The 17225-nt window shown below is 34.6% G+C and overlaps 2 protein-coding genes across 4 annotated transcripts in view; one reads left to right on the top strand and one right to left on the bottom strand.

Moving 5' to 3' along the window:
* LOC136026369 (homeobox protein unc-62-like) overlaps positions 1–16696 on the bottom strand; it is a 39203-nt gene extending 22507 nt beyond the window's left edge. For 2 of the 3 annotated variants that reach the window (XM_065702912.1, XM_065702909.1), the window contains exons 1-3: positions 16606–16696; positions 8809–8912; positions 5156–5333 (exon numbers count right to left, since the gene is read on the bottom strand). In XM_065702912.1, the coding sequence (XP_065558984.1) occupies positions 5156–5333; positions 8809–8912 (282 nt within the window). In that variant the 5' untranslated portion in view covers positions 16606–16696. Of the gene's footprint in view, positions 1–5155; positions 5334–8808; positions 8913–16465; positions 16488–16605 lie in introns of those variants that run through there. The other variant, XM_065702911.1, reaches the window with a different exon arrangement.
* Positions 16697–16740: 44 nt separating this feature from the next.
* Positions 16741–17225, top strand: part of LOC136026367 (actin-related protein 5-like) — a 54010-nt gene continuing 53525 nt past the window's right edge. Inside the window, exon 1 of the mRNA XM_065702902.1 lies at positions 16741–16852. Within this exon, the coding sequence (XP_065558974.1) occupies positions 16762–16852 (91 nt within the window). The 5' untranslated portion in view covers positions 16741–16761. The remainder of the gene's footprint in view (positions 16853–17225) is intronic.

Genomic DNA, 17225 nt, shown 5'->3' with positions numbered 1-17225 from the left:
TGGTCCCCATCCTGCACTGGTATCCGGGATCACTGCTTTTCTTGAGGCCAAAATAATTTCAAAGATTTAAAGAACATGAAAATTGGAACTTGGAATGTTACGACGTTAAAAAATGACTATCGCATCGACATTTTGACTGACGAATTCAGACGGTTTGAACTGGATTTATTAGGAGTTTCAGAAACTCATATCCCAGGGGTAGGAAGCATGAAATTAGGTGACATAGAATTTGTTTACTCAGGAAGGAAGGATGGGGTACATAGACAGGGAGTAGGGCTCATGATGAATAAGGAAGCTGCTAAGTCTTGTTTAGGCTGGGAAGGTATTAATAATAGAATACTAATTGCTCATTTTATGACTAAAAAGTTTAGGGTATCAGTTATAGTAGTATATGCCCCCATTGAACCAACTGATGGAGATACTAGTGACTCAGATGAATTTTACTTACAGTTACAGGAGCAAATAGACAGGGTACCAGGTAGAAATATGGTGTTTTTGCTAGGAGATTTTAATGCCCAGGTTGGTAGAAATAGGGATAGATGGTATCCTAGCCTAGGTAATTTTGGTGTAGGAAAAGAAAACAGTAATGGCTATAGGCTTTTGCAATTTTGTAGGTATAACAACCTAGTTATAACCAATACGGTGTTTGGTCACAAAATGGCCCATAAGTTGACATGGTATTCACGTGATGGTAAGACAGCAAACCTTATTGATTATGTTATTGTAAACAGAAGACTAGCAGGATCAATACAAGATACTAGGGTGTATAGGAGTGCCGTTATTGATGTTAAAAGTAAAGATCACCATCTAGTAGTGTCTAAGGTTAATTTAAAGCTGAAATTTCGGAAGAGTAACTCCCTCCCGGAAAGTTATGATGTTGGTAGACTTCAGGATGAAAATTTGAGAAAAAAATTCCAGGAACAGTTGAGTACTAAACTTGAGGGTTTAAAATTTGACAATGTGGAAGATGGATGGAATAATTTCAGAAAAACAATTTGTGAAGTTGCTGATGGTGTCCTAGGGAAGAGTGCTAAGACAGCAACTAGGAATATTAGTGAAAAAGCTTTAGGTTTAATAGAGAGTAGAAGGGGTTTGTATAAGAATTATCTGAGCGATAGGTCGTATGAAAACAAAAGGAATGTAAAGAAAGTGGAGAAAGCATTAAAATATGAACTAAGGAGATGTGAAATGGAGGCGATGGATAAAATTGCTGAGGATCTGGAAGATGCGGCTAGACGGCATAATAGTAAAATATTATACTGGCATGTTAATAAATTGAAAGGGAGTAGCCGATCCGGACTAGTCCCAGTTAAAGATAGAAATGGGGTCACAATTAGTGATAAGGAAAAAGTTAAAGAAAGATGGGTGGAACATTTTGAGAATGTGCTAAACCGAGATACAGTTGCAGGAAAAGATATAGATGAAAATGAAAAAGTTTGTGATACCTTGGATGTGAAGGAAGATTTGTTTAATGAGGAAGAATTAGCGACAGTACTAGAAGGATTAAAAAATAATAAGGCCCCAGGTGCTGATAGTACGATTAATGAGTTCCTTAAATATGGTGGCTCTGAGGTTAGGAATAAGCTACTGAAGATTATGAACATGATTTTTGAAAAAGGGGAAGTACCCAATGATTTTAGGAAAACCTTAATTAAACCACTGTATAAGAAAGGTGACAAGAGTGAATGTCGGAATTATCGAGGCATTAGTCTGGTCTCTGTAGGTAGCAAATTACTGAGTAATATGATACTTTTTAGACTGAGACATGCTGTAGACAAAGTTTTAAGGGAAGAACAATGCGGTTTTAGAAAAGGTAGAGGATGTGTCGACCATGTTTTCACTCTTAGGTTAATAATTGAGAAGTCCCTTCGTTGTCAAACACCTTTGGTCCTTAGTTTTATCGATTATGAGCAAGCTTTCGATTCTGTTGATAGAACAGCGTTAACAAAGGTCTTATCGTTATATGGTATACCAGAAAAATACATTAAAGTGATTTGCGCTATGTACGAGAATAATACTGCTGCGGTTAAGGTAGGAAATGAGGTTAGCAACTGGTTTTGTATTAAATCAGGAGTTAAGCAGGGTTGTGTTCTATCCCCCTTTATATGGATCATTTTGATGGACTTCGTCTTAAGGAGCACAGGAAAGGCAATTGGAGACCATGGAATCAAATGGGGAGGAAGAACGCTCCTGGACTTAGATTATGCTGATGATTTAAGCATATTAGATGAAAGTGTGAGCAAAATGAATGAATTTTTAGAGGTTTTACGAGTTCAGGGTGCTAAAATAGGCTTGAAAATTAATGTTAAGAAGACTAAGTCACTAAGGTTAGGAATAAGTGAAGATGAACAGGTGACCTTAGGTAACGAAAAGATTGATCAGGTTGGGAGCTTCAGTTACCTTGGTAGTATTATTAGTAAAGATGGTGGGAGCAGTGAAGATGTTAAATGTAGAATAGCTAAAGCTCAGGGTGTTTTTTCACAGTTAAAAAAAGTTTGGAAGAATAGAAAGATAAGCCTACAAACCAAGATTAGAATATTGGAAGCTACAGTGATGACAGTGGTCAAATATGGCTCTGAAGCATGGACACTCCGAAAAGCAGATGAAAATTTACTAGATGTTTTCCAGAGAAATTGCCTACGGATTGTTCTGGGTACCCGGCTGACTGACCGTATTTCAAACAGTAGGTTGTACGAAAAGTGTGGTTCAATCCCGCTTTCTGGGGCTATAATGAAAGAAAGGTTGAGATGGCTAGGCCATGTTCTACGGATGAAGGATGACAGATTACCGAAGATTGTCCTTTTTGGCCAACCGTCTGGGGCTACACGGAAAGCAGGTCGTCCTTGTCTGGGTTGGGAGGATGTCATAAATAAGGATTTAAAGGAAATGGGAACTTCCTGGGAGGGTGTAAAGAGGGAGGCTTTAAATAGATTAGGTTGGAGGAGGAGCGTGCGTAGCTGTGTTGGCCTCAGGCGGCTTGGTGCTGCAGTGAGTTATTAGTAGTAGTAGTAGTAATACAAAATATTAGCAATCAAAATAAAATACCAAGATTTATTTAGCGCTAATTTAAACCAATCAGAATTCCAGAGAATCGTCCAGCCAATCAGAAACTTTTATGAAAAATCTTTTTGTCTCAAATTAGCGCTAGCTAAATCTTAGTATTAGTAAGATCTCATTGTGAATGGGCTTTAGGTAAACCAGTGTGATAAGTTTTCCGAGCCAATGTGAAACCACTGTAAAGGGTATTGTAAAAAAAAAAAAGATAGAAAAGCGAGTCATAAATTTCGATAGGGCAAAACTGGTTTTTTAAGCTATATAACTAAAATATATTTTAAAGCTTTTACCATTACTTAGAACAACTTAAATGATTCATGACTTAATAATGAATCACTAGGAACCACAATTACGAACAGAACAACGAAATAAAAGGGAAGAGATTGGGAATCCAGCTCCTACTCTGAAGCCAATTTATAAAATGTGATCTTAAAAAATAAAACAGATTTCAAGCAAAGTCAATATTCTCAATTCGTCTTCAAAACAAACAAGAGCGGGAGAAAAGTGAAACATGCTGAAAAAACTGGCATCAAACAAGAAACAAAAAAAGAGGGAAAAACAAGGTGAAAAGTTACCTAATTGAAAAAAAGGCCTAAAATAATAGAATCAACAATACCCTATATTTGCATATGTAGCATTATATATGAGTCCTTCCCCTGACTCCAGAGTAGCAAAGGACAGCATAAACTGCTCTTGTATTAATTTAACTTATTTAATAGATTTTACTTCCTCTCATAATTCAAACAATTCAGTCACAGGTTTTCTAACTACTGCCAAGAAAGTATATTGGTGTCAATTGTACATCTACGCCTACTGTTGAATGTGAAAAATTGCGTGAAATGTCATTTTTCCATAATCAAGCAAATATTAATCGACCGCCAACGCTGGTCTAAGATCATTTCGCTTTCACTAAAATTGGTTTCTATAGTGATGGTTCTACATTGCTGCAGAGCAGAAGTAATCTAAGGAATAAGGATAATAATCCAGAATCCAACAAAATATTATTTTTATTCTTTAAATGATACCTTATATAACGAAAATATTACAGATAAAGGTTTGCAAGAAGTTGCTTTAAAAGTAACATAATTTTCCATTAGAGTCTTATGAATAGAACCAACAGTGAAGAAAGGGACATACAATTTCGTTCCAGCCTTAGAAAGATATTTCGAGATTACCGCAGCCTATCTAAGGATGTCCTGACTAAAGTCAGTCTTACCTCATAAATCTATACTAACATAGTTTGTTCTTTTTTCTACGGGATTACATTAGCTTCCCCAATAAAAATGGAGCAAGCCATCTTTTCGAGCTGATGCAATAACTTCGATTATTTAGCAGATAAAGACCATGATTCCCAAAACGAACAGATCTGTGTTGGTTCTATTTTAAGCTTACTCTATCTGTTTGGAAATTTTGGATGTTGAACCACATTAACCAATCACTCTGGGACACAAAAAGATTCTTACCAAGTTCGTTTCGAAACTGATGCAACATATATACGAGTCTGTTTTCTAAATAATGAGAATAGAGGGCAAATGCCATAGTATATTTGAGCCCCTGAATTCCCTAGAAAATGAGGACACCCATGAATTCACTGAAAAATCGATCAGTCAACTGTTGCTCTTCAAGGTTCATTTAACGTGTCATTACTACTTGGACCTGACTTTGAGAATTCCATACAATTATTGCAAGTAGATGCAAAAGCAAGGATTGCTATCTAGTGCTTTGACTTGGAATTATTTACAATGGAGCATTAAAAAAAAAAAAAAAAAAAAAAAAAAAAAAAAAAAGCCATACTTTGTCAACTTTAGACTAAACTAGACACCATCAAATTCACCATCAACCTCCAAATACGTAAAAGGCTTAAGATATAAGCTGCTTACGATCATCCCATGAAAAAAATGCCAAGAGACGCCGAACTCAAGAGCATGGTTTTGTAATTAAAATCAAGTTGTCATCAAGCCATGGCGAATTGGAGAAAAGGCCAAGACAGATAGTCTAAGCGAAAGAAAAATCTGGCATAAGCCTTTTTTAGGATTGTATAAAAATACTAGGACTAGTTTATATCCTTGTATGTTACCCACACTATTTGGCTTGTACTTACAAGGTCAGTCGTATCACTTAAGGGAATGAGTAATCTTTGGTTTCCTTTGGTATTGTGATCAATGAATGTTCTTACGTCTTCCTCAAAGGTTCCAACATCTTTATTTACAGCTTTATTTGACACAGTTGCAATCTCACATTTTTCTAACAACACCGCAAGCAATGGAAAGAGTGGATGGCTGAAAAGAAAATAAACATAGATGATATTTTTTTTAATACAAAATTATATGTAATAATTTAAAAAAAATCAGGGCTGAAGCAAAACAAGAGCGCCCGATACTTGAAAAATCTAATAAGAGAAATTTAAGAACTAGATCAATTTGCATTGATTCTTCATTTTTCATTTTGCAAGGAATTTATTTTTTGAGATAACAAAGTTAATAAAGAGACACAGCCGTTTACTTAAGGTTAATGGCTAGGCAAGGGCACAGATCAAACTAGTGCAACATAAGATATAATCTTTTTGTCAATGTTTATTCAACAATATTTGTCAATATCTATGTCAGAAGTAAATTAAGCAATAATTGAAATATTCATTATAGCATAATGTCATAAATAGCAATCATTATGATTTTTCTGACAACCAGAAAATTCAAAAATAAAAAAGAAAATTCTAAAGATCCCTAGAATTCTAGATGAAGAGCTTGAAGCTGCTGCAATTTCCACATAAAGGATAGGATATTGCATCATCCTTGCAAAATCTTGTCCCCCCTACTGCGAATTTTTGCAGGTGATTGAAGTTGAATTTTTTTCAACTTCCATTGGGGTTGTTCTAACAGACACAAAATCTTTGTTTCTTTCAAACACATGCTATAGGGGAAACTGGAAATTAAAAGAAAAATATTGCTTAATTTACATACAGATTTTCACTGGGTTTGCTGAGAGTCATAAATAGAATTGTCTGATGAAACTGAGGGCAAACTTGAACTGAACAGAAACATATTTATCCCATATTTATGTAGCTATTAAATATTTATCTCATTCTCCATAAATAGGATGGATACACTTTTCAACAATAAACACAGCATTAGGTTTGAACAGAATAAAACAAATAAGTAAAAAAAAAACGAAACACAGAAGAAAAATACGAACACAATAAAAAGTAGAAACCGCAAAATTACCCACTGATCATTTATTTCTAGCCAAAAACCACGCCAGAGTAAACAGCAATGAACAAAAAAAAAAACATTAAGAAATAATTTGAATTTGGCCAAGAGCCACCTGCCTCAAGAGACTATTAAAAAAAAAAACAAAAAAAAAAAAAAAAAACAGAAATTAAATTTGTCTTACAGTTTCTGTACCAAATAAGAAATACCTTTTAACTGACTCCAGGGGAGCATCCTAGGCAGCATGAGACACCATCAGGAGATTAACAGTCCAGTCAACTAAATTCAAGCGATGCTAATGTTACAATGATGATAAACAAACTAATGAAAGACAGCAGATAGACTAATTTTAAGGGCAGTAGGAGCCTCACTGTGTGGTTTAAGAAAACCAAGGACACACATGAGAGAACATATGGAGACTTCAGATCAAGTAATGGCATGTTAAAATAATAATTTATTTTAAATATAAGGTTCCTCTTGGTTATAAGCCTCAGAGAGTAGTATAAGATTGAAGTAAAAGTCGAGATCTATATGGTAAGGCAGCAGAAGACCTAAGACTGCACTGAAAATGAAACATATTTTTCTTAAGAACTGAGCAAGGAAAATGTGTCTGAGCATCCAAAGAATTCCAGGATTCTCAATATCTTCCTTAGAAAAATACCTAGGAGTCAGACATACTTATCACTAGGTTGACAAAGAGAATTCCTCAAATGACGAATTTAAGGTGAACTTACTACCTATGTGATAATAATTCATAAAAAAAAATAAAAGCAGTTATAGCACTTGAGAAACACTAAACATTTTAACAAAGCCAGTTATAAAGAAAGACACATAAAGAGAAAGAAATTTTTATTATAGGATGGACAGACCTGTTTTTAAGCAAAATTTACTACACTAAATACTTCATGAAGTACTGCTTATTATGGCCTTTCAACAATATATAGATTTGTATCCAAACCATTGCAAAACGACAAAACAATTCCAGATATAATTCTTTCATGAGGCAAGGAATGGTAAATGACATTGACCTCTTTCTCTTCCTTCAAACAGGAGGAACTATCCCCAAATATTGCAGAAGCCTTCTAATTACCCAACTCAAGTTTAACAAGCAGGATTAAACAAAGCAAATCATAGCAGCAAGGAAGTAAAGCTTAGACTACTGTCACCGAAAATATAAAGAATATGCACTTTTTGGTACTTCAATAGCATAAAAAGTTTATCCTAGTAAAACCCCCTATCCCTCTGTAAAAAATACTGAGAACAGTACTGAAAAGGAGCACATGGTCACCACACTTCAGCATTAGAGCTTAAGGAAAACCTATTTCAATGCACAGGGACATCAATGCACAAAAATTTTTTGGGACAGGGAAAAGATTTATTTTCCAATATCTAGGAAGAACGACAAATTTGTAGGTTTTTTCTTCCAATTTTCTGCGCTGAAAATGCAACAAAAAGGCAATAAAAATACACACCACAAGTAATGGAATTTTCAAAATCTGGAAGAAGATACAAAAAGTCAAGGTAGAGGCACAGCCCGCCCCCCTCTCACCAATTAACTATGAGGTCTATTACTTTGAGTGACTTCTAAATAATTTGGACTTTGCATGCAAATGGATGCTATATTTTTGCAAATTGATATAAGGAACATTTAACATCAATAAACATTGTTTATCAATAGTATTCAAATTAAGACATCAAAACAGTTACTTTACTTATTGCTTTGATTCTGATTTCATGAAGATTTTCCAATAAACAATTTTACTGCAATTTATCATCAGAGATTGTTATATTCTAACTGTACATAAAAAAAAAAAAAAAAAAAAAAAAAAAAAAAAAAAAAAAAAAACATCAGAGGCATCTCTAAGATTCTCTAGGAGTGCTTTCAAAATTGGTATATTTTCCAACTTGATTTAAAGAATGTATGAGCATTTTAGCATGTTTTTCCAATAGCTATTGAACGAAAAAAAAGATCTTAGACCAGTGGTTCCTCATGGATTTTGGGCCATGGCTTGCATAGGCATTTCTAAAATCCTGCTGCCCCCTAATGATATCTAAATTTTGTTATTCAAAATTTCGTGCACATTTACCCAAAGAAAGTCATTAACTTGGCATCTTTTTTTTGGGTTGTCCTTTAGGCATATTTCATACAAATGAAAAATATTATCTAAATACAATACTTTTTACAAAATGCATTATATTGTTGCAATACTATCATGTATCTTTTTTGCTCTTCAAATGCATATGAGTATGACATCATTCACACGAAAATTTTTTTGTTTTCAAAAATCAGGCTCTGAAGTGTAGTCCATCAAAGGGTGCACATCCTGCCCATGACCCACCGAAATATTTCCCACCCGTGTGGCCTGTGCCCCTTATTGGAAATCATGGTCTTAGACTAAGATACATAATCCACTTGCATTATTGTCACTTAAATTAAGAAATAAATTCAATTTATGCCCTGAAATACTGAATTCATATCAAAATACATCCTTTTAATTTGAGATGCAAGATGAATGATCAAAACACTTTTCAGAACTAAATAGCATACCCATAAATAGCTTTCTTCTCTTCCTCAACATTGGATTCTCTGAAGTTATCATGTATATTTGCAACCATTCTACCAATTTCTAGGGCTTCATTTGTTTCTCCCATCTAAAAATGACAGATAATTCACAAATAAATCTAAAAAAGGAAGGAAATAAAAAGCTTAACCCTTTGTCATTCACATTATTCCTATTTGATATACAGTTGCCAAAATATTCATAATGTTAAGGAGTACACTGGGTCAAGGCTTTGAAGATTCCTGCATCTTTTTTGGAAAATTGAAAAAAAAACCGAGCAAAAACCAAGAGATATAAAAAGAGAATTTTGCCATTATTTTGAATTTAATTAAGTTAGAATCATTAAATATACATCTCCTGGCACAGTAAATAATCTATGTATTTACCAGTGATGATAACTTTCTTCTTTATTAATAAGTAATGAATGAGATAATAAATTAAGCCACATTAAATGGTACAATTGTCATTTAGGTGCTTTGATATATAATTTGCTTCAGCCTTTTCTTTTATTAATAAAAATGTACAGTAGACATATTTAAGCTTGCCCTCAGAATTTGAAGATCAGAGATTATTGTCTATAAAATAATGAAAACAGCACCCCTGGTTAAATTATCAATTAAAACCATTAGTTGTATAACAGACCATAAACATTAGGGCTATTGCAGTGAGATATAAAAACAGAATATCAGACAATGGTAATTGTATTAAAGTCAGTTAAACAGATAAAATCAAAGTGCTAATCCAAGAGTGACAAAACATCACTAAAAAGTAGCAAGACTCAATTTTTCTAAAAGTAAAAGAAAGTGCCTATCTTAATAAATGTGAAAAAATTAGGGACAAGAGAATTTAGGTAAGTCAGGTGACATAGAGATTAATCAGTAAAGGAACAAGAGCTAAGAGCTCATATGGCACTTGTGACAAGGTTAGAAGAGGCAAGAGCCAAGAGCTCATATGGCATGAACTCTAGCAAAATTATAAGAATCAACAGATTGGTTTAAAAGGAAAACCAGAGGCTTAATGCCGGTTGGGATTTAAAATAAGAGCTCTGAAACATGAGGTCCTTCTAAATATCAAAATTCATTAAGATCCAATCACCCACTTGTAAGTTGAAAACACCTCATTTTTTCTACTTTTTCCTCTCCCTTCAGCCCTCCAGATGGTCGAATTGGGGAAAACAACTTTATCCAGTCAATTTGAGCAGGTCCCTGACACACCCACCAATTGATGTTGTCCTACCATGTCCAGAAGCACCAAACACACAAAAGCACTGGACCTCCCATAACTCCCCCTAAGAGAGCCAATCCAGTCCAGTTACGTCAATCACATATCTACAACATTAGCGTATTCTACCCACCAAGTTTCATCCCAATATCTCCACTCTAAGGATTTTCCAAGACTTCCGGTTTCCCCCTCTGACTCCCCCCAATGTCACCAGATCTGGTCGGTATTTAAAATAAGAACTCTGAGACATGAGTTCCTTCTAATATCAAATTTCATGCTTTCCAAGATTTATTTTTCCTCCCTCCAACCCCCATGCCCAGATCCAATTCAAATTAAAAACGGAGAATCTGAGACATAAGTTCTTTCTATATATCAAGTTTCATTAAGATTTGATCACCCATTTGTAAGATAAAGATACCTCAATTTTCACATTTTCCATGATTTCCAGTTTTCCCCTTCAACTCCCCCCAATGTCACTGGATCTGGTTGGGATTTAAAATGAATGCTAAAAAGCACAAGATCATTCTAAATGTCAAATTTCAATAAGATCTGATCACCCATTTGTAAGTTGAAAATACCTCATTTTTTCTAATTTTTCCAAATTACTCCCCCAAAGAGAATGGATTCAGTCTGGTTATGTCAGTCATGTATCTTGGACTTGTGCTTGTTCTTCTCACCAAGTTTCATCCTGATCATTCCACTTTAAGTATTTTCCAAGATTGGGATTTAAAATAAGATATCTGAGTTACAAGGTCCTTCTAAATAATAAATTTCATTAGGTCCAATTACTCCTTTGTAAGTTAAAAATACCTAATTTTTTCTAACTTTTCAGAATTAACCCTCCCCCCAACTCCCCCAATGAGAGCAGATCCGTTCCGGTTATGTCAATCACGTATCTAGGACTTTTTTTTATTTTTATCACCATCCCAATTCCTCTACTCTAAGTGTTTTCCAAGATTTTAGGCTTCCCCCTTCCAACTCCCCCCAATGTTACCAGATCTGGTCGGGATTTAAAATAAGAGGTCTGAGACACAATGTCAATCTAAACATTAAATTTCATTAAGATCCAATCACTGTTCGTAAGTTAAAAATACTTAATTTTTTCTAGTTTTTCTGAATTAACCATCCCCCCAGATGGTCAAATTGGGGAAATGACTATTTCTAATTTAATCTGGTCTGGTCCCTGATATGCCTGCCAAATTTCATTGTCCTAGCTTATCTGGAAATGCCTAAACTAGCAAAACCAGGTCAGACAGAGTGACAGAATTTGCAATTGCTATATTGTTACTTGGTTAATATCAAGTGCCATAAAAATGCAATTATATCTCTGATACTTGCCAAAAAAATATTATAAGATACAGTCCTAAATATGAGAAAAGTGACAAACCATAGTCAAAGGAATTACAATGACTCAATGAATAGTAGTGAGTCTCCTGTATTGTATTTTTCTTGCGGGGGCAATGAAGTAGAATAGATGATCATAAAAAGTAAAAAAAAAAACTTAATAAAGTAGCCTACAAATTGATTGTCCATTGTCAGATTTATGGGTCAAATCCTATAACTAGAGTACACTATATCCAAATGATTTGAATTACAAAATATGACTTTGCAGCTTTTAAACCCTACCTATTCCATTTTCTTCAAACTGAAGAATTATTGAATGATGGATGAACAATTTGGACCATCTAACACCCAAACACACTACCAAATTTTTAAAGAGAGTGTATAATATTACCTCTTGCTTGAACTAGAATCCTATAAAAATGCTGAATTATGGGTGGGTGCACCTTCCTACATCATCCTCTACATCAGAGAAAAGAGAAGCTACTTTCATTGGTTGTCTTGAAACTTAGATGGGAAATACCTTGAACCATTGGGGGAATGAAAATATTGATTTTCAGAGACAGGTCAACCTTTTCTGAACGTTGCATTAAAATACCTAGATTTGCAGGATATTTATAGGGCAAGTACAATGGACCAACCTGATAGACAACCTATTTTTTGAGGATAATGTTCCTTGCAAACCCTATATATCTTCTTCACAAAAGCAATATGAACTGATTAAAATTAAGGTCATCAGGGGGGGGGGGGTATAGCCAAAAATTGGGAGCCCTTACATCTACTACAGTTATACATTCGGGGGAGGTAACTACTACCAAAAAGCCCCCCCCCCACAAAGATCCAAGGTGTCAGTGTCCAGAGCAAACACATTGGAATTTAGCTTTTCCTTTCAGTTGAATTTAGCTTATGTGTCTGCATCTGTTGGTACACTGGACAATTTAGTTGCCACATTCTTTATATCTCTTTCCAAACCCTAAACCCAAGCTATACTAGCAGGCTTCAATGTTCCAAAAGGGAAAATTCTTTGAGTTCTGTGTTGAAGTCTGTTAGCAAATTGAGCATATTTTCAAGTAATCCAAGAGCAGGTGGGGAAAGTTTTTGGTAATTGTGCATTATCAAGAACACACTCAAGAGGTTTGCTCTGAGAAAAACCAGTTTGTCTGTCTGCAATTTGTTATACTTAGCTTAAACTTACAGAGAAAAACAATGATGCAGGTCCTATTTTAATTGAATATTTAATATATAGAGGTGGCTAGGTTAGGTATTTGATATAATCCATCTGGGCAGCCTACTTTCCATAATTCTTTTTTTATGGTTTTCATAATTTTGTTACTAAAGTCTTATGATATATTTTCATCATATTTTGGTACATTTCATTGTGATTAACCTAACTTCACTGTGATTTTTCTCAGATCAAACAGTGCAAACTTCTTGAGTTTGTTCTGGATAATATACCACTACCAAGTAGCCTATTCTTTCCTACTGGGCCTAAAAACAAAACTAAAGACAGAACAATCTTAGTAGTTCTGATTTATTAGTCACTTCTTAGGCAAGCTTACATGGAGACTACAACAAAATAGCCAAGGACTACTGATTACAGCTACTAGCTGCAACTTGGATGCACCTAGTGTCTTTTGATTTAGTACAATATCTTCCTCAATATTCTCTGAAATTTACAACTTTAGAACTTTAACCATTTGTGAGATATTGCAGATAATGCCTTTTGACAACTTGGATGAACTGTGTTATTTGAAAAAGCAGGATGCATTTAAACTCTTGAAGTAGTTCAATAGTTCTAGCTGTAATTGCACCAGTTGCAGTAATATGTGCAGTCAGTTGCAATGTAGAAGTAGAAGCCATAGTCGCAAGTTGTAAAACTTGAAGTCATGAGTTGTTGCATTAGCAGTCACAGTTGCAAATGACCATAGGTGTAGTTGCAAGTAGACAGAGCAGCAGTAAAGTTGAATAGACCTTGCAGGCATGGCCATATTTAAATCACTGGTCTCTAGGACCAAGCATTTTGTCAACCCTAGGCACAAGCAATTTTTTTCTATTAGACAGATTTCTACAGGGAAATTCCCTAAAATTTTGGGATAGAGGGAGCCCTGAAGGCAACTGATAGACAGTGAACCAAAAGAAATGCAAAATAGGGGTGATACCAAGCTCTCAGCTGCTATTCTTGTGAGTCATCTGACAGTTTATAAGTGGCAACAGAATTCCTTTGTTGTTGTAAAATCTCTTTTCTGTGAATAGGCAGCACAGAAGCAAAGTACACCTGGTACTTTGATGATAAATCATATCAGTCCAGTTTCTGCCAACAAAAAAATTACTCAGTGATTTTTTTGTGCCCCTTAGCATTGCACATCCCTAGGTCCAGGTCTAGTGGGTGTACGCAAAAATCTTGGACTGCTTGCACCCTTATTTTTTTGCCTCTTTTCCTAGATTTTGAAAATTCCTTTTCTTGCAGGATGTAATTTCACTGAAAAATCACTTTTAGTAGCACTTTCAATATGCAGAATATTTCTAGCCTGTTAACTGGGTAACAAAAAGATTGATAGGGTGGGCAGCTTCACTTACCTTGGTAGTATTACTAGCAAAGATGGTGGGAGCAGAGAAGATGTTACAAGTAGAGTAGCCAAGGCTCAGGGGTTTTTTCACAGTTAAAAAAGTTTGGAAGAATAGGAGGATAAGTCTACAAACCAAGATTAGAATAAGCTACAATGTTGACAGTGGTCAAACAGGGCTCTGAAGCATAGACACTCCAAAAAGCCAACAAAGATTTGCTAGATGTTTACCAGAGAAATTGCCTACAGATTGTTCTGGATACCTGGCTGACTGACCATATTTTAAACAATAGGCTGTAGGCCTACAAAAAATGAATTTCAATTCTACTTTTTAAGACTGTACTGAAATAAAGCTAGAGATTGTAAGGGTACATTCTGTAGATGAAGGATGATAGATTATCCTTTTTGGCCAACCACCTAGGGCTTAATAGAAAGTAGGTTACCCTTGTCTGGGGTGGGAGGATGTAATAAAGAGATTTAAAGGAAATAGGAACTTCCTGGGAGGTTTTTAATAGATTGGGACAGAAGAAGAGCATTATTACATTTCTTTTGTTGTCATCTCTTTTCTTAAATCAATTTGTTGCAGTTTAGCAGTCATGCACTCTAGGAGGGAATGCAATAAAATTATTCAAGGAGGGCACACAATAGGCTAATATATTTTTCTATCAGAAGAGGCAAGGGGGCAATATTTAATAGGCCTAGGCTTAGTCTGCATTTAAGAATGATAAAAGGAAGTATTTAAAAATATTTTGAAGCAGCCTAGCTTCCAAGATTGTGGACTATTTTTTTTGAAGAATAGAATGCTAAACCCATACCATCATTCGAATGGGTAAAATTCTAGTTAATTGACTTCTTGCTATCTCAGGGAGGGTTTAGGTTAGGATAATGAAACTTTCAGGCATGGGTCTACAGGCTAAAGTATATCCCAGGAAGGTATTTTAAAGTACCCACCTCCACTACTTCTCCCTCTAGAGGGCCCAGAAATTTGCCTACATGACAGGTCTATACCTATTGAAATTTTGACAAAACAACATTTAACTTAATTTTCTGTTACCAGTTGGGTAAAATTCTAGTTAACTGACTTCTTGCTATCTCAGAAAGGGTTTAGGTTAGGAAAATGAAACTTTCAGGGATGAATCTACAGACTAAAGTATGTCCCAGGAAGGTATTTTGAAGCAACTACCACCACTCCTTCTCCCTCTAGAGGGCCCCAACCTTTAAAAATATGTGTGTTATAAAGGTGAAACCTTGCAAAATATATCTTCAGCTTAATTGAAGTACAACAAAATTGTTTTCAGCTTCATAACTTTGCTCAATCCCATTTTATAAGGTTTTAAGGATATGCAAATAAATTTCCTAAATTTTGAAAAAAAAAACATGGATATGGCTCAAAATTCTACTCAAATAACAGGAATTACATTTTCAGAACTAAATGCAGAAAAAAAGTAACTAGTAACTGAAAATTAAAGTAAAATGTTGTTTTGTCAAAATTTCAATAGGTTGTTTTGTCAAAATTTCAAATAGACCTGTCATGTAGACAAATTTCAAGGCCCTCTACAGGGAGAAGGAGTAGAGGTGGGTACTTTAAAATACCTTCCTGGGACATACTTTAGCCTGTAGACCCATCCCTGAAAGTTTTATTTTTCTAACCTAAACCCTTTCCAAGATAGCAAGAAGTCAATTAATTAGAATTTTACCCAAATACATTTCCTAAATTTTGAAAAAAAAACATTGATATGGCTCAAAATTCTACTCAAATAACAAGAATTGCATTTTCAGAACTAAAGGCAGAGAAAAAGCACCCAGAAACTGAAAATTAAGGTGAAATGTTGTTTTGTCAAAATTTCAATAGGTATAGACCTGTCATATAGGCAAATTTCAGGGCCCTCTAGATGGAGAAGGAGTGGATGTAGCTACTTTAAAATACCATCCCAGGACATACTTTAGCCTGTACACCCATTCCTGAAAGTTTCACTTTCCTAACCTAAACCTTTTCTGAGATAACAAGAAGTCAATTAACTAGAAATTTACCAAATTTTGAGCCATATCAATGTTTTTTTTTTCCCAAATTTAGGCAATGTATTTGCATATCTTTAAAATCTTATAAAATGGAATTGAGCAAAGTTATGAAACTGAAAACAATCTTGTTGTACTTCAATTAAGCAGAAGATCTATTTTGAAAGGTTTCACTTTTATAACACACATATTTTTAAAGGTCATCAAAGGTCAGGGCCCTCTAGAGGGAGAAGGAGTGGAGGTGGGTAATTTAAAATACCTTCCCAGGATATACTTTAGCCTGCAAATCTATCCCTGAAAGTTTCATTTTCCTAACCAAAACCCTTTTAGAGATACCAAGAAGTCAATTAACTAGAATTTTACCATATCCATTTGATTACAGAACCTAATACTCACGAATACAGCCAATTAATTGATAATTTAATAGTATGCTAATCCTAGAATAGCACATAGTCTATAGGCCTATAGCCTATATTTGGTTCCTAGCTTATCTGAATCCTACCCTATGCTTTTACTGCAAAATCTCCTTATCTATAAATTTCCTGCTCCCCAATCAAGTATAGCAGTTACAATTTTTGTTATTTTGGACAAAGTTCCGAATGTATCCCTAGCATCTTAGACCATAAATTCGGTTTTAATTACCTTTATACAAGTGTTTGTTCAACTTCATCCGATAAGGGTGCTTAATTTATGACATAGTTGTCATATTATTTATCATTCATATAAGGAATTTTCGAAACAAAAAATCGAAAAGAAATTTTATTTAAAATAGAGCGCTACAATTTAAATCTAAAAATCATGATCAATCTTCAATCCTCTAACCTTACTGTAAAAAATTTTGAATCACAATGTTTAGCTCCAAAAAAATCATGTGTGATCATTGACTCTGGTAAATTTTACGCGGTTTTTGGTAAAGGTCTAGATTAGGGACTATTGAGATGAGGTCTAGATTAGGGACTATTGAGATGATAACCTGTAAAGAAAACAATTTTAACTCCATAATAGGCTATGCAGAATAATTATATCTAACCCATTTAGCATGCAGCTTTGCTATATTGGTAAATATTTTGCTGTTCTTGTTATTGAATAAAGTGAACATAATACTTTATGCCTTCTTTAATGCTCTTTTAATATATGATAATCACTTTTATCCCAAATAAATTTTACCCCCACCTTTATATGTACCAATTCAGGGTAGCCTATATAATCACACATTAGGGGGATGAGGGAATGTTTATTTCAGATTCAAATAAGTGGTAATT

The sequence above is a fragment of the Artemia franciscana genome, chromosome 4 (genome assembly GCF_032884065.1).
Source record: "Artemia franciscana chromosome 4, ASM3288406v1, whole genome shotgun sequence".
NCBI classification, from domain to species: Eukaryota; Metazoa; Arthropoda; class Branchiopoda; order Anostraca; family Artemiidae; genus Artemia; species Artemia franciscana.
Note: the sequence above shows the minus strand (reverse complement) of the source record. Positions and strands in the feature narration are given on the sequence as shown.